The sequence below is a fragment of the Octopus bimaculoides genome, chromosome 2 (assembly GCF_001194135.2).
Source record: "Octopus bimaculoides isolate UCB-OBI-ISO-001 chromosome 2, ASM119413v2, whole genome shotgun sequence".
Lineage (NCBI taxonomy): Eukaryota > Metazoa > Mollusca > Cephalopoda > Octopoda > Octopodidae > Octopus > Octopus bimaculoides.
Window position 1 is genome coordinate 93,135,376 of NC_068982.1, and position 23,269 is coordinate 93,158,644.

General features: G+C 34.7%; 1 protein-coding gene across 4 annotated transcripts in view; it reads right to left on the reverse strand.

Annotated features, from left to right (window-relative positions):
* Positions 1-23,269, reverse strand: part of LOC106870647 (alpha-mannosidase 2C1) — a 70,247-nt gene that overhangs the window by 43,314 nt on the left and 3,664 nt on the right. Inside the window, exons 2-17 of one of the 4 annotated variants that reach the window (XM_052978459.1) lie at positions 20,032-20,095; positions 19,639-19,935; positions 18,864-18,973; positions 17,575-17,700; positions 15,408-15,531; positions 14,563-14,630; positions 12,672-12,846; positions 10,858-10,955; positions 7,858-7,949; positions 7,092-7,198; positions 6,536-6,646; positions 5,936-6,028; positions 3,897-4,013; positions 3,560-3,655; positions 2,238-2,329; positions 773-826 (exon numbers count right to left, since the gene is read on the reverse strand). In XM_052978459.1, coding sequence (XP_052834419.1) covers positions 773-826; positions 2,238-2,329; positions 3,560-3,655; positions 3,897-4,013; positions 5,936-6,028; positions 6,536-6,646; positions 7,092-7,198; positions 7,858-7,949; positions 10,858-10,955; positions 12,672-12,846; positions 14,563-14,630; positions 15,408-15,531; positions 17,575-17,700; positions 18,864-18,961 — 1,451 coding nt within the window. In that variant the 5' untranslated portion in view covers positions 18,962-18,973; positions 19,639-19,935; positions 20,032-20,095. The remainder of the gene's footprint in view (positions 1-772; positions 827-2,237; positions 2,330-3,559; positions 3,656-3,896; positions 4,014-5,935; positions 6,029-6,535; positions 6,647-7,091; positions 7,199-7,857; positions 7,950-10,857; positions 10,956-12,671; positions 12,847-14,562; positions 14,631-15,407; positions 15,532-17,574; positions 17,701-18,863; positions 18,974-19,638; positions 19,936-20,031; positions 20,096-23,269) is intronic. The other 3 variants (XM_052978461.1, XM_052978460.1, XM_052978458.1) reach the window with 3 other exon arrangements.

Genomic DNA, 23,269 nt, shown 5'->3' on the forward strand with positions numbered 1-23,269 from the left:
CATAGACTAGTTGTTAGTGACTTTTGACTTGAGGCCAGAAGGATGCCAAGAAGCAGACCAATCCAGAAACAAAGGATTTGGAAGCTAAAGAACCCTTCACATGGTCAGAGATTTAGGGACATCCTCATTGAGAAATTTGATGAGAAGGAAGAGGAGCTGCAGACTTCGGACATAGAGGGTAACTGGAAATTCCTATGGGACAGCTTACTGAGTGCCACAGACCAAATCTGCGGCTGGTGCAAAGTCCCTTCCAGACCTAGGGTAACGTGGTGGTGAAATAATACGGTAAACAAGGCCATTAGAGCCAAGAAACAGGCTTGGAAAACCTGGAAGAGTGGGGGTAGCACGGAACTGTATCAGATAGCTATGCTAATCAGTCAAATGACCTTTCTCTAGATAGAGTCTGAGACATGTGTGTATATCTAGTAGCAACACTATCTCAGATGTCAGAGCTGCATTCTTTGTGAGTCTCACCTGAGCTTTGGAGGGCTGTTGAGAGTTAATAGTTGTACTGGGGGCTGAAATACACTCCAGCTCTGAAAAGGAAGGTCAGTTTTTAATGATATAAATTGGGCTATGTTGGAGATATGTGTTTGAAAGAGAGATACTCAAACATTTACTTACAAATATTCAAGATGAACATCAACCTATCAATCTCACTGCAAAATACAGGGTTACATTTTCCCCATTTGACTGACATTATAAAAATTCTGAATAGATATAAAAGTATTGTATATGACAATGTCAAAAGTGAACCAAGTGTTGTACATACTTTGGCATTCCACTAATGTCTTCTAATCGATTCAGTCTCTCCAGCATATTCTCACTGTTAAAATAATAAAGAATAATAAAATTAATACTTTATAACAAATACATTCTGAAGGATACGTTTATATTCTTCTCTTTCTCTTCCCTCTACCTCTACAGTACCTGCATTGTCAATTTTCCTCTCACAGCTCTCACCCACTACATCCCCACTCCCTGCTTCTTTTCCTTGTAGCTTCTTCACCTTCCCAACACTGCTTCTCATCTTTCTCTTTTTCCCTCTGACTTTGCTCCATGACACCTACAACACTCTTTCCACCAATAGCTCTTTCAGGATTCCTCTCCAACCTAGTCTAATACTCCCTCTGTCTCCTTCTCTCTCACAAACTCCACTTACATTCACTATTATAAATGCTGGTGGCAGCATAAAAGCTGGATGTTAAATAACAATATGTATACATATTTAATGCCTATGTCTTGATAACATGCAATATTACACTTTATTCACAAAAATCATATAATCTATCCTTCAGTCTGAATGAGAAACCTTTTGTTCTTAGAAGGGGTAACAACTTCTTGAACTTTTTCCTATCCATTCTTACTCTAACTATTACACTTCCAGAACACCCACTACAAATTAGGTCACCTAAGTAACAAAAGCTATAAACTAAGTATAAGGAGTCACTCAAGTATTTGAGAGAAACTATTTTCTGGATGATCTTAGCTCAGAAATCCAATTGTACCTAGTGCATATGAAGTCTACCTTCTCAATTAGCCTGTCTGTGATTCTTCTATGCCTTTTTTATGCCCATTGTTTATACTAAACATAACATACAGAACTTCTACTTACTCTTTTTCTGCATACTATGCAAGACCATTTCCCAGATGGTAGAAAACTTCTTGCACATACATTTCTTCACATTTTTTAATGCTTTTCTACATATACATTTATATCATTTGGCATTACCTAATCTTTCCCATCATCTCCCTATTTTCAAAAAAAGGTTATTTTGTCACTTGAATTTCCCAAATTTCATTTTATCCACTCAGTGCTTGTTATAATATTCAAAGGTTTCCACTTTATGTCTATCATACATAATTTTCCTGAAGATCAGAAACAAGAAACTTGGAATAATGATTCAGCTTTTAGTATTGGGTATTCCATTTTTTCTATCTCCTTCACACAGAAGTATTTACATCTACATGTATGTATATGGGTGTATGTGTGTGTGTTATTGAAAAGATGTTGCTTTGCATTAAATCAATCCTGAGCTAACCTATGCAAAGAGGCACTTCAACTCTAGATATCTTGTAAGGGTATCTAGGGATACATTTCCCACGAGAACCTTTTTGTATTTAATGTAATATCAAGGGTGAGATAGTAATATTGATGATATGCAGTATTGACAACAGAAGATGGAACTGCAGATATGATGTAAACAATTATAAAAAAAATATTCCTTGTTACTTACTCTGGTCCATTTCCCCCATCTCCATGACCAAACAGATACATGGTGTGAGACATTCGACCTTTATCTTGATAATTTGTCACTGTTTTCATCACCTGTAAATTAGAATCAAAGTTAGGTACATTTGCTGGAAAGATAATTACTTTTAAAATTAAAACATGCACACACCCATTTTTAGGTATGTTTTGTTAACTTAGTTAAAACTGCATTTTAAAACCCTTTTGTTATCATATTTTTAATGAAATACAGTCTTTGTTTCACTTAATTCTGAAAATAATAAAGATAAATAAATAACTTTGTAATTGTTAAGCTGGGGTTTGGAATATAAATTAACACAAAATTCTGATGAAAAGTTTTGATTTAGATCATTTTAAAACATGGAGTTTGTATGACAAAACAAGGGGCAGTTCCATGTGGATTTGTATCAAAATGGTTATGGATATTTCACTTTGCTTAAAAACATTTTCAGACACTCAAAATCCTTTCCAGGCTCATCTTCCATTTAACTTTTCAACTTACAATTCATTAGCATTCCTAAATATCTATGTATTTTACTTGTCTTCTAATATCTAACTGCATTTTTCTCTAGAACAATGGTTGATTTAAAATTTATTGTTGTCCCACTTTATCTACAAACTGCACTCATTAAACTGAATCCTGATTATGAAAATTCTCACAGACTTTATCAAAGAATCCAACCACTACTACCCTAATAATATTAACCCTTTAGCATTCAGATTACTCTGTCAAACACAATGCTTATTTATTCACATTGTTTTAAATTAATCATGCATTATCTCATAGCTTTGAGATTTCAATGATGTGATTGTTTGATTCTTAGAATGACATTGAGGTATAAGTGTGAGAGGCTGGATCTGGTTAGCTTGAACATAAAGCAGGTAAAATATTTTGACTTGATACAGCCAGTATAAATGGTAAAGGGTTAATGATGATAAAGATGGTGTTTATTGTAAACATCACTTGTTGCAAATCACAATACTGTTGCTAGTGGATAGTACGTTACTATGAACATATAACTTCTCATTTCCACTCTCACCATCTCTTAAGCTTCACATCTATATAAGAAATCCTTTCAAGGATATTAAACTTGCTACAAAAGGTAGAATGATGCAGCGAACGCCTGATGATGTTTAGTCAGCCATTTCTCTTGTTTCTAAATTTCCAATCTTACTAGTACAAAATTTTAACTGTTTAGCTTTCAGTTTAAATCTCAACTAGAGATTTCATTTGTTCTTTTATTACTATTAGAAGGAGATTGTAAGTGATTTGGAAAACCAACAACAAATATGAACATATTTACACACCTCCTCAACTGTTCCAGTCATTTCATATGAATCTCCAGGAGGGAAGTGAGTTAGTACAGTGGTGCCATCTAGACCTTCCCACCAGAAGGTATGGTGCTAAAAAGTAAGAAAAATATAAGTTAAAAATTTATAAAATGATAATTCTTTTTATGAATGATATAACATGTAAGCTATCTTATGATGCTGGTTTGAAATTTGGCAAATACAGGTGACAAATCTAGACACGTTTCAATCTGATTCCAAGCATGTGCTAAAAGAGAGGTATCATGTTTGAAAAATCAGGTCTTTGTTAGAATACAAGATAAGCTTAGGAATGGAAATAGATAATCGTACTTACAGGAAATTTATTTACAAGATTCCAACTGATCTTTTGGGTAACAAACTTGTTTATACCACAATGCTTCATTATTTGAGGAAGTTGCACAGAATATCCGAATGTGTCAGGGATCCATAACTGTAAAGTAAACAGTATCTTTTGTTAGGGAACAGAATGTAGTCATAATAGGATTTTCTTTTTTTTTTTTTTGTCACTGTGTTTTTGCATAACCAAATAACTTTAAGAACTTTATTTGATGTAGAAATTTTATGGAGAATCTTGCCTCTCACAATATAGAAACATTTCTCATGGCATCAGCGAGGGAAAAGCACTGTAACAGTCACTCTGACTCATGTGGCTCATACTTGTGGATAGCAATTTCCACCCTGATAGCAATAAGCAGGGATATGGTCCGAGAGCCAAGAATACTGGAGGTCTCAACTGCCACAGCCCTGATCTTAAACCTGTTGGAGAGCAACTGATACTTTGACATTTGGTTTTTCTCAGCCTGACAAGTGGTGGAGCCTGGGTTGGTAACTGACAACAGAAAGTTGTCACTGGAGATGGTATCACAGCATGTGGTATCACAGATGAGAGGCCTACTGAATGAGAAAACTGTCATTTCCAGACGTATTTTCCTACTTTTTATAATAATATTTGGTTGGAAAGAGGATTTCAATTTTTCTCCTTATGAATTTGTTATGATAAATCTTTTTTGTGCTATCATTATTTGGAAGAAAAAGCCACAACACATAGTGGATGTTAATCAGTTAGATTTCAGATACAACAACCTTGTCAAACACAAAAGTGATTCCACTAACATTGCCAAGCGCAAAAAAAAAAATGATCCTGCTGTTAAACACACACCATAAAACAATACTATCCAAAACACAACATTATTGAACAGTGTATATTATTCATATTAGTCAGACTGGTGTCATCTATTTGATTGTTACTTTCACTACATTTCAGCAGTTGTACACTCTAGCTCTTTACAGGTATCTTATGTTGAACTTGGTTGTTGAATTGGAACTTTGAACCTAACTTTTTATTTGATCAACAAGGGTACACTGTTTCTCATTCCACTCTCATGACCCCATGGATCAAATAAAGGGTTAGGTTCGAAATTCTCAAACAACAACCAAGACACCTGATGAAGGCTGAAGCATACAACAGGTGAAACATGGTGAAAGCAACTATCAAAATGAGGACACCACTCTGACTAATATATACTATGTATACATAAAATGAATTCCTCATCTCAGAAATATAGAATTGTATTATTGAATAGTGTCAAGTACACAACCTGTCAAGAACCTAACAGACACAGCAACAATGTCAAACATACACCCTGTCTAACCCAATTATATTGCTAAACCCAAAAGTGATTAAATAAAATTGCTAAAAGGAACATAGTAAAGTGTCATTATGTTAACTGTTTATCTGTAATAGCTTGGGATTCAAGGGCCCACAGCTATTTAAGACCTTGCCAAAACATCTGAGGAGTCTACATGGAATAGGAGTAGATGTTTTCAAGAAACAACTTGACCTCCTGTTGTCCAAAGTCCCAGATGAACCTGCAGCATAGCAAGAAACAGCAGTAATGTCAAGCTCCCTCCTTCACCAAAAGCCAACCACATAAGAATGGCCTTGGAAAAGGTGATTACACAGGTGGTGCTCCAATATGGCCACAACCTTTGGACTGAAATGCATATGTGGATTGTTTCAAAGAATTTAACAGGCTATGAACATTTCATAGCTCTGCACCACAACAATCTTGGATAGTTTGAAGGTTAGGCATAGCCTGATTGAAGATATAGGAAAGATGAATGAGTCAGAGGTACTTTAGAGGAGGTGGCATAAGAGCAGCCAGCTCTGAAGGGTAGAAGCTATTTTTGGTAAGGGAATAAAAGGTACAGAGAGTAGACAATATGTCTATAGGCCAGAGGCTGGAGCAAGTTTGTGAGTAACTTAATGCCAGTCAGTTGATTGCCCTAGAAAAAAAAAGACTAAAAAAAAAAAGGCAATAGCATAATAAATAAGATCAAAAGTATTCTTACTTCAGAGCAAAACAAATCAAATTCACTTTTGAAAAACAGCTGTCCATAAAGGAATTGTCTAATAAGAGACTCACCACTAGGGATGTTGCAATCCTACAACAAAAATATATGAAGATATTAATGAATATTGCAGTTACAAATTATATTATTTAATGTAAAGAGAACAAATTAAATTCAATGGTAACCAAGAAAATCTTCCGTTTTCAAAAAACAAACCACAAACAGTTCAGGCATAGCAAACTTATAGCAACATGCTTACCTTCTACTAATCAAGATTCTCAGTTGCACCCATTTTACTCTTGATGCATAACTAATGCTATTAGATGTCACAACATTTAATTACTCAGACCTAAATGTTCGAGGTTTTGTGCTTAGTCAATAAAAAGTGAATATTTTTTTATTTCATGCTACTAATAAAAAATTAAGGACACAATCTGGGACAGAAAATGAACAACAAACTCACTGACATCAGTGAGCCTTTTCATTTTTTGCCTTAAATTCATGCTTATAATGTCACATCCCATTTATATAAAATACTTAACAATTAATTTAGGTTAAGTACTTTCTGAAATCTGTCAATAAATTCAAAATTAGCTTTACCATTTCTACCCATGTACCACCAACAGGAATAAAACGTCCACTCTTCACAGCAGCTTTAATTTTTGTATAGAGGGAAGGATAATGTTGTTTTACCCAGTCAAACTGTTGAGCCTAACAGTGAGGAAAAGAAATAAGAAAATTTAGTAAGATATAATGTCAATCAAACAGCATAATATAAAAATGACAAAATGAAACTCAAAATGCCTTGTCTTTGAAACAAAGAGATTGTAGCCATGGAAGAGCAATTTTAATCTTTAGAAAACACAGAAACTATTAAATTAACATTTCATTTATTTAGAGTGTCAAAAATTTTGTTGCATATCTACAAACTAATAACTGACACTATTCCACTGCAATGCAGTTAATGATTGGGTTGTGACTGTGCATTGAAAATTTTGATACCTCAATAAATGCTTTTGTGTGTTTTTAATATTCAGCTAGAGTAAAACTAAAAAAAAAAACTGAAAATACAAAAATTGATATGGAAAATGTTTAAAATAAAGGGGTAAAATCAATTTAAGTGAAGCTGAAATCAATAAAAACATAAATGACTCACCTGAGAACAAACAAATTTGAAATTGGGGAATTTTTCCATGAGGCTTAATGTGCTTGACCAACTGCGAGCACACTTCCGAATGGTTTCAGCATAGGGCCAAAGCCATGCTGCCAGGAGAAATGAAACACATAGTTTTGTTTATATCATTAAATAATAAAAAATCATTAAATAACAAAAAATCATAATTACCACTAGTGGATGTTTTTTGATAACATTATTATAATGCACACAGGCTATATACAGACAGAATGTCTTTATATAGCCTGTGGCTATTGATATTCAATATATTCAGTGTACAATGAAAATAAAACCAAAATGAATGTATTGTTTTTATATTATTATTCAAATATCTTCCATGAGCAAAGATCATGAGCACTACCCCTTCCTTCAATCAACAAATCCACTCACAAAGCTTTGGTTAATCTGGGATTTAAATACTTGCTAGAAATAAAGAATTGTAAGGGAATTGTTTCATTTTATCAACATAGCAATGAGGCAGCTGGATTTTCTCTTATCTGCAGTCAAATTAGTTCTGCCAACTTCTGATAACCTATATTGCATGATTTATGCCAGAGTGCTGTCAGCAGCTACAAAGAAGTTAGACACTATGTAACAACTGGAAATTTAAAAGCAAAGCAGATGAACAACACAATACAGACATGATACTGACGATAATTAGTGATAAAGAAAAGAACAAAGATGATAATGTTGATTATAATGATGATGATGGAAGGGATGATGATGAAGAAGAGTAATTAATCATTACCCGTATCAATGTGACAGTGTCCAATAGCATGTATCGTATGGCAGGCATCACCATTTCTTTCACTAAAGAACTTCTCTGATATCTTTATGGCACTATAAAAACATAAAAATAAAAAATAAAAATACAAGTCATAGATAACCCAAATACCCAAATGCCTCAATTTCCTCTAATTAAACTCTGATATTTTATATCTTGTCAAATACCTTTCTTTTAATTTCAGGGTCCCCTTCAACCATGACCTGGAGAGTTATTCAAAGTGCATATCAGCAATGTTTTTATGAAACACTAGCAGTTGCCTATAAATCTCTCCTATCCTCAGCACCAATGATATCTAAGGGAAAGACAGGTTGATATAGCTTGGGCACAAATGCTATTTCAGGTGTTGTTATCAGAATACAAACAACTGGAACAGATATCACAGGACATTCTGTCTGACACTCATATCCACTGTATCTGATCAGTGAAAGTTCAGTTCTGCTTAGAAGTACTCTGTTAAAAATTTGTGCTTGAAGTTTATCCCTCTAGGGCAGTGGTTCCCAAACTGTTTTGGGCTGCTGTCCCCTTAGCACTTGGACTGCATTCCCCACGTCAAACCACCCCACCCCCTCTATTCACCATCACAAACATAGAGCACTTTCTGCAGAAAATTCAAAACAACTGCATTTCACAGTTAAAACTTAACCTAATTAACCCATTATCTTGTTTTTACATCCATCATCCCCTTTTGACCACTCCATTATCAACCTCACTTTTCTTCAAGTGCCCCCCCCCCTCTGGATCTTTCCACCAGCCCTAGGGTGGTGGTACTGCTCACTTTGGGAACCACTGCTCGAGGGCATGAAATCTGGCATGTGAATACAAACAATTTAAAATTACATGTTTAAAACAACTGTGCCTGACCTCTGTGCTAGAAAACAGTTGCCAAAATATCACTTTAGTCTGTTCAAAGTGATTGTCAGATGGAGATGAGTACAACTATTTTGACCATCTACAATGCATTGAATAATGTTAACTAGCCTTGAAGATTTGCAGAAAAAAAAAATGCTATATAGATATCAAAAGTAAGATGCTAACATTAATATCAGACAAAAATATGAAATATCACATCAATATAAAATCAGTGGTTTCCAACAATTGAAATAGTCAAGCAGATATGGTATGATTTTAGCAGTTCATAGGTGTTCAGTTCATGTTTGCAACAGGCATTTTACTGAGCAATATACTGCAGTCTATGGCTCAATTCACCAAACAATTGGCAATAAATACTGGATAATCTATTATGATACTTGTAGTAGAACTAGCAACTTAACAAATGTTGCTTCATTACGATCATTTAATGTCATGAAACGAGTTAAATAATGGATCTTGAAAGTTTAGCATTAAGATACATTTGTATTTAACATTTGCAATAGTACCAGTGGATGTTGTAGTTAGAATTATTATTAATTAGTCTGTTAATTACTACAGTAGTGGGTTTAAAAATAACAGGACAACAATACAACTTCTAGCTGAGTGAGACCAAAACAAAAATGGAGTGAAAGTAAAGTTAATATCGGTTTTATGAAAGAAAAATCTATGAACAAGTTTAAAAAACATGAGCGAGAGAGTGTTTAATGTTCTGCTCCTTTCCTTCAAATAAATTCTTCTTATAAAATCATTGTATGTAGATCCATAAATATTTTTTCCATTTCCAAACTCTTCATGAAATGTGAATATGACATACTAAGTTTCACAATCACACTCAAATGTACAATATAGTCTTAACTAGATAAAAATAGATCTCAGGTTTATGCCAAGTTGTTCAACCAACTATGTGCTATAGGCCTACTTGGTTAGTAACAGTGACTTTGAATAACACAACAGCAACTATAGCACTTATGAATTATCTTCTATCTTTTACTTCCTTCAGTCATTCAACTGTGACCTTGCTGGAGCACTGCCTTGAAGAATTTAGTCAAACAAATCAACTCTAGTAGTCAAGTGGTGGGGGGGGGGGACAAGTACAAACACACACACATGACAGGTTTCTAATACTCCAGTATGGCTGCAGTCAAGAGACTGAAATAAGTAAAAGAATAAAAGGATAGTTTCCATCTACCAAATTCACTCACAAAGCATTGATTGGTCTAAGGCTAAAATAGAAAAAACAAGATACTTGCCAAAATGGCATGTGATGGAACTGAACCTGAAACACTATGGTTGCTAAATGAACTTCTTGACAACACAGCCATGAAGCAAGCCGTTACGAAAATGTCCAGAAATTTCTCACCTTTACCTGTCTCTACTGCATCAGCAATATACCCTGGGTATGCAGCTAGCAATTTATGTCTAATTTCTGGATGACCCACAGATGTGTTTGAATGGTAAAAGTGTACATTAAACATAGGAGTTGGGACAGTAAAATGGAATCTCATTGTTGGTACTATTGTCTATGCTAAACATAGCTGACAGCAGCATGAAAACTCTCTTGTTTTTCTGAAACCACAGGAGAGAAAATAAGAAATAATATCTTGTCATTATTTAATGTCATGTTCTATACTGGTATGACTTGGGCAGTTTGACAGGATCCCATGGGTCTAAGAATTGCATTGTACTCCAGTGTTTGCTTTGGTATGATTTCTACAAGCTGGCTGCTTTATTCGTGACATCAGCACTAGCGATGTTGCCATACAGCATGCAAGATTACAAACCCTGATGGGGTAGGGCTCAGCTTTATGCTAGGAGATGAGCAGCTAAGGCATGAAAGGGAGCAGGTTCTTGTTGTAGAGGAGATATATGGCCAGTTACATTTAGAGGAGAGGGTGAGAATGAACAATTGGAGCTGCAAAAGAAAGTAGAAATAATACAAATAAAGAAAAACAAACTACTTAGAAGGATATCAACCTGAATAGATATTGAGCTGTAATTTTGTTATCTAATTACAATAATTAATTCAAGTGGTTTCCCCACACGAGGATAAAAAGGTGTGTGTAGAGTAGAACAAAGCTTTGTATAATATACCTGTTATACACTTCCGGTGTATGTTCTAGGCAAGTGTTAATCATATCATTTGCAGCATAAAGAGCCTGATACCCTCTTTCACTTGTCTCAGGAAAATGCTAAAAGAGAAGAAATTGTGAATACATATGTGAAAATAGCAAATGAGATATAAAGTGAATACACATACATGCACACACACATATAGTTTACAAGTATTACACAATCAAGGCAAGGAGACACAAAGACATACCACACACACATACATTTATGTATTGAAATCTATGCACATGACTGAAAGAAATCCATTCTATGTACAGTGGCTTTCTTTCAGTTTCCATCTGCCAAATCCATACACAAGGCTTTGGATGAGCTGGGGCTATAATAGAAGACACTCATCCAAAGTACCAAGCAACAAGGACTGAACCCAAGACTAGGTTATGAAGTGAGCTTCTTAACTATACACACACCTATGTGTTTGTATTAGAATATAATGTAATGATTATATTATGTTAGAAATGAAGAAGGGCCAGGGAATAGGGAGTGCAAGTGGTGTGCTTGCACCCACTAACATTTTTGAGGGGTACAAAATCAAAATTTGCACCCACTACATACTTTGCCTGGTTTAGAAGATAGCATCTAAAAATTGATCTGTAAAAAGTTGTTTGAAGTTAGGTTTCTTCTCAAAACAAGAACAAAGGAGAAATATAAATAAATAAAAAGTCCAAAATGTTAACTGATGAAGCTGGTTATAAAATTACTAAGGGAATTCTAGAAAGATACACTACTGAACTAAAGCATCATCAACATCAAAATTAAAAGTATATATATACACACATATATAGCAGTAACAAAGACATGACCAGCAGCCATGACCACACCTCAAAACTAGCACTATTAATCAACTATTAAACTCCACAATGAAAAGCCATTCACTGTTCAGTTATCCACATTCTTTATTTTCCTTGAATACTAGAAATGGCCCATCATCATCATTACCATGCTACAACTATAACCACTACTGCTCTTCTAATCAAAGAGGAATCACACTTTTCTCACCCCCACAGTCCACCTCAATCTGAATGTATACCTCACAAGTCCATGATGAATCTGCCAACTGTAAATAAAGTAAAATCTATGAATACATGAAACCCCAAAATATGCCAGTTTTCTCAATGCAAGAGACTATGCATATGTAGTAACTGTAATTTCACTCATTTACCTGGAACAAGACACAATTCATACAAGCAACACCAACCAATGCCAAAGCACACATCTTATGAGGCCACCATAACCACCACCACCACTTGTATGTGATATTTTCAATTGCTTCTTTGTCATCCTTCTGTGCAATTTTTTAATCTGTCTGTTTCAAATATATTGCTTTAGTTATAAAAATATGATTTTAATTTTTTTCACAAGCTTTTAGTAACCTGTTTAATAAATTTTTTTTAGAACTTAAATGAATGTTCTTTTTCTTTTTCTATTATTTTTACTGAATAAAAACTGTCACCATTCTGAATATGAACAATTTCCCTGTCAACATTTTGTCTTGCTGGCATCATGACTACAAGAATTTTCACATTCAGCATGCTGCCTGGATGTGTCTACTGTTGCATCTGGTTGGGTGAAAAGTTTTTTTTCTTTGGTATGAACAGCCTGTTGGTAAAATTGAGTTGAGAATCTGCTTGTCAGCAGTTATAATGTGATAGTCCAAAGAAAATATGGCCTTCTTATCCCTAAGACATAGTTCTCCAGTCACTTTAGTAAAAAAAAAAAGCCTAAAGAGCTATATTGCAAAGATTTGCTCAGAAGATACTTAATAGCATAAAACTTACCTTTGCCATTCCATAGAGAATGTCAAAATCTCGAAGAAGATGGTATACAAGTTGGTTACGAGTGGCAATTTCCACTTTGTTTAAATTGAATTTACGATTTTCATCAGGGGGACTAATCATACCATTTCCAACACCAAAAAGAGTGTTGCATGCCATCTCTATATACAAGACATATCTGAGGATTAAAGAAAGATGTTACAAGGAAGTTGATTTGGTAAATATATAGTGAGCATTTATGACTAGAGGCAGTGATATATTACTAATTATATGCTGAGAAAACAGTCTCATTAGTGAGTCAGACAAAATGCTCAATGGCAATTCTTTTGATTCTTTACATTCTGAAGCCAAATCCTACCAAAGCTGATATTACTTTTCCATTCTTTCTACCTTGATAAAACTAGGTACCAATCAAGTAGTGGGGACAATGTAATAGACTTGCTACTGTAGTGGTGATTTGAAACCAAATTACTAGGTAAGTGGTTATGCATCATGATCAGACCACAATAGTTTTACACGATTGATCTATTAAGCAATCAATCAGCATCAAGCCATTAAGTGATTCAATCTTCTAGAATCTTCTCCGTGTGCTTTATACAATAAAAAGGCTGCTTTTGGTGGTAATTGCAGAATGTTGAGTCAACCCCACATTGAGTCTCCGATTCTTGCCACAGTCAGACAGTTAAGACAGATGGCCGATAGTCAACAGAAATCTTTGTTGCCATGAATATAGCACAATTGTTTCCAGTTATGATTATATTATCAGCAAGCTTTTTGTAAACTTCAAGCAGTATGGCTCTTCCAGTATGTAATTATTTCTGTTGTCATTTGCAAAAGACTAACACAGTTAAAACTCAATGTATAATGATAAAATCTTCTGTTAATTGTTCATGGGTGTTGTCAGTTACTTCTTCATGCAGCTCTAGAAATACATCTTCCATTCAACAACTCAACCAGTCAACTTGCAACGCAACCTTCTCCTAAAATTGCTTCCCTTGTGCTTAAATTAGAAACCATGGTTATTATTATTATTATTGTTATTATTGAAGGCAGTGAGCTGGCAGAATCATTAGCACGGTGGACGAAATGCTTAGCAGTATTTTGCCTGTTGCTACATTCTGAGTTCAAATTCTGCCGAAGTCAACTTTGCCTTTCATCCTTTCGGGGGTTGTTAAAATAAGTGCCAGTTAAACACTGAGACCAAATCAACTAACCCGCTTCCTTGAAATTATTGGCCTTGTACCAAAATTTGAAATGTTTATTATTATTAAGGCAGGGATCCGGTAGAATTGCTAGTGAATCAAACAAAACACTTAATGACATTTCTTCTCGCTCTTTACATTCTGAGTTCAAGTTCCACCAAGGTTAACTTTGTCTTTCATCATTTCTGGGTTGATAATATAAAATACCAGTCAAGCACTGGGATTAATATAATTTACTAGTCCTCTTCCCTTAAAAATTACTGGCCATGTACCTAAATTACAACTACTGCTACAAGATTGGAGAGCAAAATTAGTAGAGTAAAAAACCAAATATGTTATGGTATCTAGTTTTATATCTTTGCATTTTGAATTCAGATCTTTCTGTGGCTGTCTTTGCTTTGCATCCTTCAGAGTTAATAAAATAAAATACTTGTTATATGCTGAAAATTCTGACTCGGGGAAAAATGATCTGAAAATAAAGTATATTGACTTCGTCCAATTATCCTTATCTTCTAATGTATGAGTGCAAAAGAAACTGGTTATGACCACTACACTTTTGCTTCAGATAACCAACAAATGAGAGAGAGAGAGAGGGGGACAGAGGGAGAGCAGTACGAGTTCTTTCAAGCTTTGGGAAATGTTAACTTTCAATTAGTCTTCTATTTGTGAAAATTGGAAAGAATAAATCTTACTCAAGGTTGTCTTTTGTAGCCTTGTCAGTGAGTAAATACTCAATCCGGTCGCGTATTCCACTGAGACCCTACCAAATAAGACATTTGTCAGATTAAACATCATTATAACTGTATATAATATTTACAAATTTGAAGTTATAAGTTTCATGTTAAATTTTCTTAAGATGATTTAGATTTTCTCTATGGAGCTGGAGTAATATCATTATAAGAACAATGTTCATCATCATCCTCATCATTGTTTTAATATTTACTTTTCCATGCTTACATGGATCAGACAAGAATACATTAACACAGAGAGCAAACCCTGATCTATTTCTAAATGAGGTAATAATCTCCCAGTCTGTCAAACAACAAACAGCCAGGATATGTTTACATGGAAAGCTGAAAACAAATGATGCATTATGATTAAGCCTTTTGTTTTGTTTATAAAGACTGCGCAACATGTCAAGAAGCCCAGACACACTTCTGCAGTGGACTATAAGCAAAGAACACTGCTTGTATGAACAGTGAGACCTTTGATTACAACCAGTAAATGTGTGACGATGAAGGGAAATACATACACACACATGCATACATATGTGTATGTGTGTGTATGACAGCTTCTTTCAGTTTCCGTCAACTCAATCCACATACAAACCTTTAGCTGTCCAGGGTTATAGTAGAAGACATTTACCCAAGGTGTCATATAGTGACTAAAGCTGAAATCAGGTTGGTAGGAAGCAAACTTCTTAACTACACATCCAGGTCTGCACCTGTATTTTTCAATGTCGAGGATTATAACCTACAAACCTCTCAACTATACAATTGAAAACAATACATGACATCAGAAGTTAGTTAATGATTACCTGTATTGGCTGCCCATTGTGCCAGACCATGGCTTCAGACTCCGAGTTCCATAATAAGTAGACTGCCTCATTAATAAAAGAATCAGGAATGACAATAGTTAGACGAAACCAATGAGTAGACCAGCTGAAAAGGTGCAGAGAGAGTAGCATGACATTAGAGCTTGATTTTTGGATGTGAGGAAGAGTCAAGTTGGTGTAAGCTTGTATTAACAGAGAGAGTTGTTAAATACTGACATTACTCTAAAATACTAATAGTTCAACAGTTGCCAAACTGTTGTACTCTGATTAATGTGTCATATCTCATCAATAAAAACAACTGAGTAAAAAAGTTTGAGCAATTTTTTAAATACTAAAATCTGGATACAAAAAAATTACCCATATGGTTATTGGGTGCTTGAAAGCAATTAAAGGAGAAAATGATATATAAAAATGGAGTTCTTGGGAAAGCTTTAAATAAGACCCAGACATAAGTGCTCTTGATTAAGTGTACACAATTAGAGGGAATATTATGCGATAAAAATGTTGATAATCACAAAACTACTTTAGGTTTAAAGAATGTGTTATTCCTTTTTAAAATAGCAGTGTGTGATTTGAGGGAGATTTACCTGCTATATATAGCAGGTTTGCATTACTGTATGGTGACTCCTTTACTGATTCAAGAGTAGGTCGGTAATTCTTTAGTTTAAGGCGAATCAGTGATTAGCATAAGATGAACAACTGTTCCTGGTTCTGGTAAAAGAAACCCAGCTTCTGTAAAGCCATCTTAATTTTGTAATTTTTCCTTTTCTCAAGTAAGGTATTTTCATTCCATTGGTCTTTATATAACGAAGCAGCTGAAATTATGACACTTTTGTTTAATCCTCAAGCACTGCTGATCAGAACACTCAAAATGACATTTACACAGACACACACATCTATATGGCTAAGTGGATATGGAACTCACTTTGCTAGAACACAGAATAGTACATTATTTACCTTGAAAGTACCTTTCATATGGACTCAAGGTGCATAAAAGTACTCATATTTATATCACTGATAGATGAGAACTGTCTGCTACAACCACCATGTGATTCTGCCCTGCTTGGGATCCTCACTGTCAGATGTCTGGTAGCGACATAGAAGTTGAATCTTCTGTCGATGATATATAAAATTTCAGTGTCTCTTCATGCACTGATGTCACAAATAGCCAGTGGGTTTATCATCTGTCAATGGTATAAATACGAGTGCCTTTATGGACCACAAGTCCATATAAGAGGCCCTCTCAAGGTAAATAATACAGTATTCTGAATTTTAATGCAATATCCATGTTAAGTTGGAGATGAAGATTGCAATTTGGTATAAATACTGTTTCTGTTGCTATTAGCCACATTGTTAGTATTTGGTCTCATTGCATAGCACCTCTGCTTTCTTCTGTAGCCTTGACTTATGTCTTGAATAAAATTAGTAGATGGGAACTGTATAAAAAAAAAGTCCACCATATATCAGTGTGAGTGAGAGTGTGTGTATGTGTGTGTGAATGCTTACATTCTTCCACATGAAGAAAGCAAAGCTACGTTTGGAAATGATGTTTGTTGATGTTTGTTCTCAATGAAATTGTCCTCATGCTCTGTGCTTTTAAACAGAAATGAAATAAAAAATACTCTGAAAAGTAATTAGGGTTAGAAATTGTATCCTTTTCAGAATGTCAGCTTGCTGGAATACTGCCACACCCTCTGGTCTATCCTGAAGACATTGATTTACAGATATTCAAGGTGAACATCAACTGCATTAATCACATTACTTATGAAGGGCATGCAGCAAAGTTTATGAGTACAGTTTCTTCTTTTAAAGTGAGCCATAAAAAAAACAAAAAACAAAAAAAAAAGTTGTAGAGATATCTATCTGTTCAGAAAATATATGCCTGCTTTGTTTTGAAAGTGTCGAAATTACGTAAAAAAAGAGGTCTGCGTGCAAAGAGTAGAAGAATGATACTGATACAAGAGACAACAGTGAGTAAGTTGTTGATATACAGAAAGCAGAAGTTATAATTGTTGTGAGTGAAGAAAATGTGAATGTAAGGGAACACAGTGGTGGTGGAGGTAATGATAATGACATTACTGACCACTGTGATAAAGTGAACTGATAGAAGAAGGTAACAGATTTTTCAAATAAAAATTTCATAACTCACATTGGTCCAAAGCTTTGACCGACTTTGACTGGTTTATAGTCAGCAGCCATGGCAACATCCACAGGAATTCGTCCAGGGGCTGCGAAGTGTGCCAGATCATCCACAGATGCTGTTTTAGGGTAGAGCCTACAAAATATTTCAATTGTGAAATATAAAGTTAAGGAAACACAGATCACTGGTTCACTCAGATTTCATTGTTTTTAAGTATATGAAAGATAAAACTTTCCCTGATCTAGGGATTTCATTAAATGAAAAAAAAAAACTAGTTTTGTGTCCAAACTCATCAACACTCCAGCACTCTTAAGCAGACTATCTCTCATGGCAAATGTTGTGTCATCACAACTCATTTGAAATTTTTAAATAAATGACATGGAAATTAACCTCTTACACTGTCTTTTTACATTCCTCATATTTTATCCATAACTCTAAAACCCTTAAATGATTTGTTGCAGTAGTAATAGAAAAACACATGACCTATAACATTTGGAGGAAGTCATCCATCACAATTAACTGTGAAGCTTTTGCATATCACTGCAAAGCTCACAATATCATGAGAAAATTAACAAAAGCTTTGTACATCACAGTCAGCTTTCCTGCTTCTTGGCCCCTTAACAAGGTCTGTTAACTCAAAGAGAAGGACTCCTCCATCCCACTTTTCTTCAGATGGATGGCTCAGTTAGCACAACTCCAGCTGAAAAAGCTTCAGCATCTACTGCGTTGCCTCTAACAATCATCCACTAGTATGGCTTCATAAACTCAGGTCTACTAGAAATTTGGTCTTATATTTCACCCCTGGGCTTTATCTGTCACTCAACTTCTGGATTGAAAACTTTCTGACAGACTTCATCATTGCAACATTTGCTGTTCAAGTAATCCCCAATCACCACTCCATCAATTTGAGAGTATTACAAAGTTCAGAACGTCTTTCACATGCTTCCATTAGTAAATTTATTACCTATTTCTTGCCCATGCTAACAAACCATTTTCCTATGCAGATGTTACTATTCTTCATTATTTGTTAACTTTCTGTAGACAAACGTCATCTACACACAATCAATATATACTACACATGTTAGATCTGAACAACTTCATGAACTGAGATCATGTTAGACTGTATAATCTTTGATATCTCTCACAGCAACTCTACATGTATAACATAGTCAAAAATTTACCACAAAGACTAAGACTACACTTTATACAGCATGGTGCTGTTGGAGTTTAGTACAATAAGAGAAGAAATAAATAATTCTGTAGAGTTTAAGTTCAAACAGAATTTTAAATAGTCATACCTTCCATATAGGTTGACATCAGTGAAGTAAATAGGTGAAATAAATTTTTCTATTCTTTCAGATGTCGTCCTTTTATGTTTTATTACGTGGTGCTCCATTGTAGGTCAAAGCTGAATAAGAAAAGTTGCAGATAGGCTTAAGTTATATAAAATGGTGAATGAGTGAACTTATATTCATTTTATTGAAAAGTATATTATTACGAAGTTGACACTGGAATGAACTGGAAAATGCAAGATGATTGGGAAAATATATTACATATACAAGAAGGTCTCTATTAACTTAAAGAGAAGGATTTCTCCATTCTACTCCTCTTTAAATTTATGGCTCAGTCTACTGTTTTGCCTCCACTTTACCGTCATACTTGTGGGTGAGTGTTAGAAACAAATCAATGACTGTTAGTTAATTAAAAAAAAAAAATAGAATCAAGAATTGGTACTGGATGGTAGCCATGACAATGGTTGACTAAGGATTACTTGGGTTTAGATCTAAAGCAGAGATCAGCTAATTTCTCATATCAGACCTCTTCATGGAATCATAACTTATTGATGTAAACTTATCATGTAAATTTCTAAAGTAAAATTAAAAAGTATAGATAATAAAAAAATTTTTGATTTAAAAACAATAATTCCTTCCTTCTTTTGAGTCATCACTACTTTTTATTGGCAAAACTTCAATCATATTATATTGATATAGTTGTAATATTCAATGTAAAATATGTGTTTGTGTATTGCATCAATATTTGGCTGGAAATTAATGAGTTTTAGCCTTAAATTACCTCACTCTTCCAAATTCAGTTTGCTAATAATTCAACATCCTTATTACATAAAATTGTTTCAAGTGTTTATTGACCCCTTGGATAGCCACAAATACCCCCAGGGGTCACTAGTGACCATTTTGCTGACAATTTCAGAATTGGCTGAAGTGAGGTAGATGTTCTTGATGCAGGATGAGAGAAGGTCAAACAGTGATTGCTTGGAGGAGTTTGGAGTGGTAGATTCAGCAGATGAACAATAGCAGAGTGTGGGAAGGATAATTTGAGCCAGAGTAACAGGAAGTCTTTGTTGTTGATATCCTGATGAATAGAAGAAAGAATGGAGGTTTACATATATGCAGACATCACATTCCAGAGTGAAGTTTAGACAACAGGAGTGAGAGATTTGTGACTTACAAGGAATAAAAGCTGTGCTTCGTGTCTCAGTAGATGATGTGTAGAATTTAATTTAGGTTGGAGTCTATGAATGTTCAAGAAAAGTGAATTAAGTAGTATTTTCTTTCATGATATTTGGCTTAGTCTGATTGAAGTTGAGGAAAAGGAGACTATGACATTAACTACTACTTTGATCCCTGTAAATAAACCAGCTGGATGTAATTTAGGTGAATTTCTCCAAATCTTGTGTTTGTTAAAGAACTGGAAGATACCAGATGCTTATATCTCCTCCTAGACATTTACTCCAAATATTTGCAACTGAAGAGAATACATTCAACTAAAGACAAATGAAACAAGAGATAGTATTAAACTGTGCAAGGGTGTGTGGTATTTTATCAGATCACTAGCAATAGGCCAAAGCTTGTCATATCAAATTTTCAGGAAGTGAAGTGGTATGATAGTGTTGCCATTGCTCCATATATGTATATGACTTTCATTATTGCATATGCATTACATTCTTCAATATTTTACTTGGGTATTCTGCAACATTTCAATTGTAAGATAAAATAAACTGATGAAATGACTGATAATCTTAAGACTTTGTCACTTGTATTCACACATTATGATTAAAAAAGAGGTGAGTTGCAGACAAGAGGAAGAAATATATGTATTTTATCAGGTACACTGCAATGATACACTATTTCAGTCCTGACCCAATAATACAAAATCAAAATAACATGCGCACAACATGCTGAAAGAGACTAACATAATCAAAACAGTAATGTTGTTGGTCTAAGTTGTTTTCTCAAATACTGTTTTTTTTATAAATTAAAAAAAATTTTTTTTATAAAGTACAATGACGAGTAATAATACAATAATGCTAAGAATAGAGAACTCACATTTAGGTACTGAAAGTAGATGGCATCTGAAGAAGTCCTTGACTTATGGGATTAATAAAATAAATTCTTGGACTACACTATAATAAATTCAACTAAATCAACCGTTCTGTATAAAATGTATAGCCTTATACTGGCATGTTTATTAGAACAGAGTTGCTTTTTAGTCCTATATTAATTCTGATTAAAAACTTTTATCAAAAATGATCTAATAATAAACATTGTCCTTTTTGAAGGGTATCTGGAATTTTTTGATTAACTATCCAAATGTTTTTTTTGTCTTTTTTTTACTTGCAGTCTGAAGGGGCAGTACACAATGACTTTGCAGGTTCTTCTAAGCCAGTGAGATTAGTGCTATTAATATTCTCTTTGAACTTTTGTAAATAAACACATGCAAGAAAGACATGAACAAAGAAGGAATTCCGGAGGACAAAAGCTCTAGGTTAAAAGAGCTGGATGTCATAATTAGTGCACAGCTTGGGGAGGGTTGGAAACAAACAGGAGTGATAACAGGAGGAAAGGCAAGTAGCACAGGAATGCCAGATTAGAGGTCAGGCATTAGAGGAGCAATTGTCCCATTGGATATGCCACAGAAAAGTCTGAGAGAGGAGACAGTGTGATTCTGGGTACGAGGCCAAAGCATAGCTATGATTGACTTTATGCAAATCAGTTGGATGGCCCATTTCTAGATGCAGTCAAGAACGTTTGTGTGTACAGCAGCAGCACTATCCTAGATGGAAGAGCAATACTTCCATCATCTATCTTTCTCTTTACACGATAAAGGTAGAGCTATATGGGGGTAGAGCTTTTTTGTTGGTGAGGAAAAACAAGAGTTATTCAATTTGGCAATGGAAGAAGGATCTAAGCGATTTCTTATCAGTTAGATTTTATTTTTCTGTTTAAGTAATAACCTAAGTTACTTAATAAGTTAAACAAAGCAAAAATAATGTCACAATTATGTCTACTAGCAAAATCACAATATTGTGGGTGATACAGCATTCTATTGCAGCTATATGACATGTTTGCGACTAAGCGACATGTGATGACAATTCCCTCCTGAACTGAAATAGGATCCCAGCGTCTGTTTCATAAATGGTTATATGGACCACTCCTAAAAAAGCCAGAGCTTCCTTCGACCACTACATAAAAGGTATTAAGAAAAAAAATGTTATTTAGATATACTTTTATTTTAGTTGTTTACACTATTTCATGCTTGTTTATACACTTATACATTCAAAGTTCACAAATTTCCTTATTTAAATTATGAATTGTATTCTGTTCGATAATACCAATATGATTACAAAACTTCTTTGCAGATGATATTTTCTGTTTGGTCAACACTAATTTTCAAATTACTGGAGTCTGTTGTTCTTATAGCGATGTTTAACTGGCCATGTGTAAACATCGAAGTGGGTAAAAATACCTACACGATCTAAAGTTCTGGCCCTGTGCCTTGTTTTGCTGTGAATGCTTGAGCGGAATCTTTAGGGTCGCAAAAAATCAAACTAAGACTTACCTCTCGCTGTTCTATGCAAATAATGTCTGGATGTTCTGGTACCATGCATTATTTTGATTGACAAAACTGAGATGAAAACAGCAGCCGCTTCGATTATCCATTTCGAATTCTGCTTGAGACTGACACATTTCAATAACCACTAAATAATCACACACACCATATACTGACACACACTTTTTACATTTTATTTTCGCTATTGACCATCCTTGTGGCTCCCTTCGCATCTGCAATAGGGCCACGAACTATTCGATGAAAATGCAGAGTTACGCGTGGTTGGTGAATTTTTAATGAAAATGCAAAGGTGGTTTATCAATTCAAAAACCAGAATTGTACATATAAGACAACTCAATGTAGTTATATGTGCTACATATCGCCCTCCAGATGCTCCAAATCATGTAGGCAAGTTTGAAGACTGCCTTACAAAAATAGAAGAAGTTCTAGTCACATTAGAACAACACAAGTGTACTTCTTATAGGAGACTTCAATCTGCCCAATGTCAGATGGCTCGAGGGCCTTTCTCTCCCAGGAATGACGCGATACAAACAAGGACAGGTGAATTCCCTCCTGAACCTCACCAACACTTTGTACATGGAACAAATAGTACTCCAAACAACCAGGGCAGGTAATATACTGGATCTCTGCTTCACAAATAATATGGATCTCATCCATAATGTGAAAGTGACACCGACGCTACTCTCGGATCACAACATGGTAGAGCTGACCATGTACAGACCAAAGGAAACCATGGACATGCAGCCTACAAGAAACTCTCAGAATCTTTCCAATTTGAACTTCTATAAGGCAAACTGGAAACAAATTGAGAAAGAGATCCTCAAACAAAACTAGC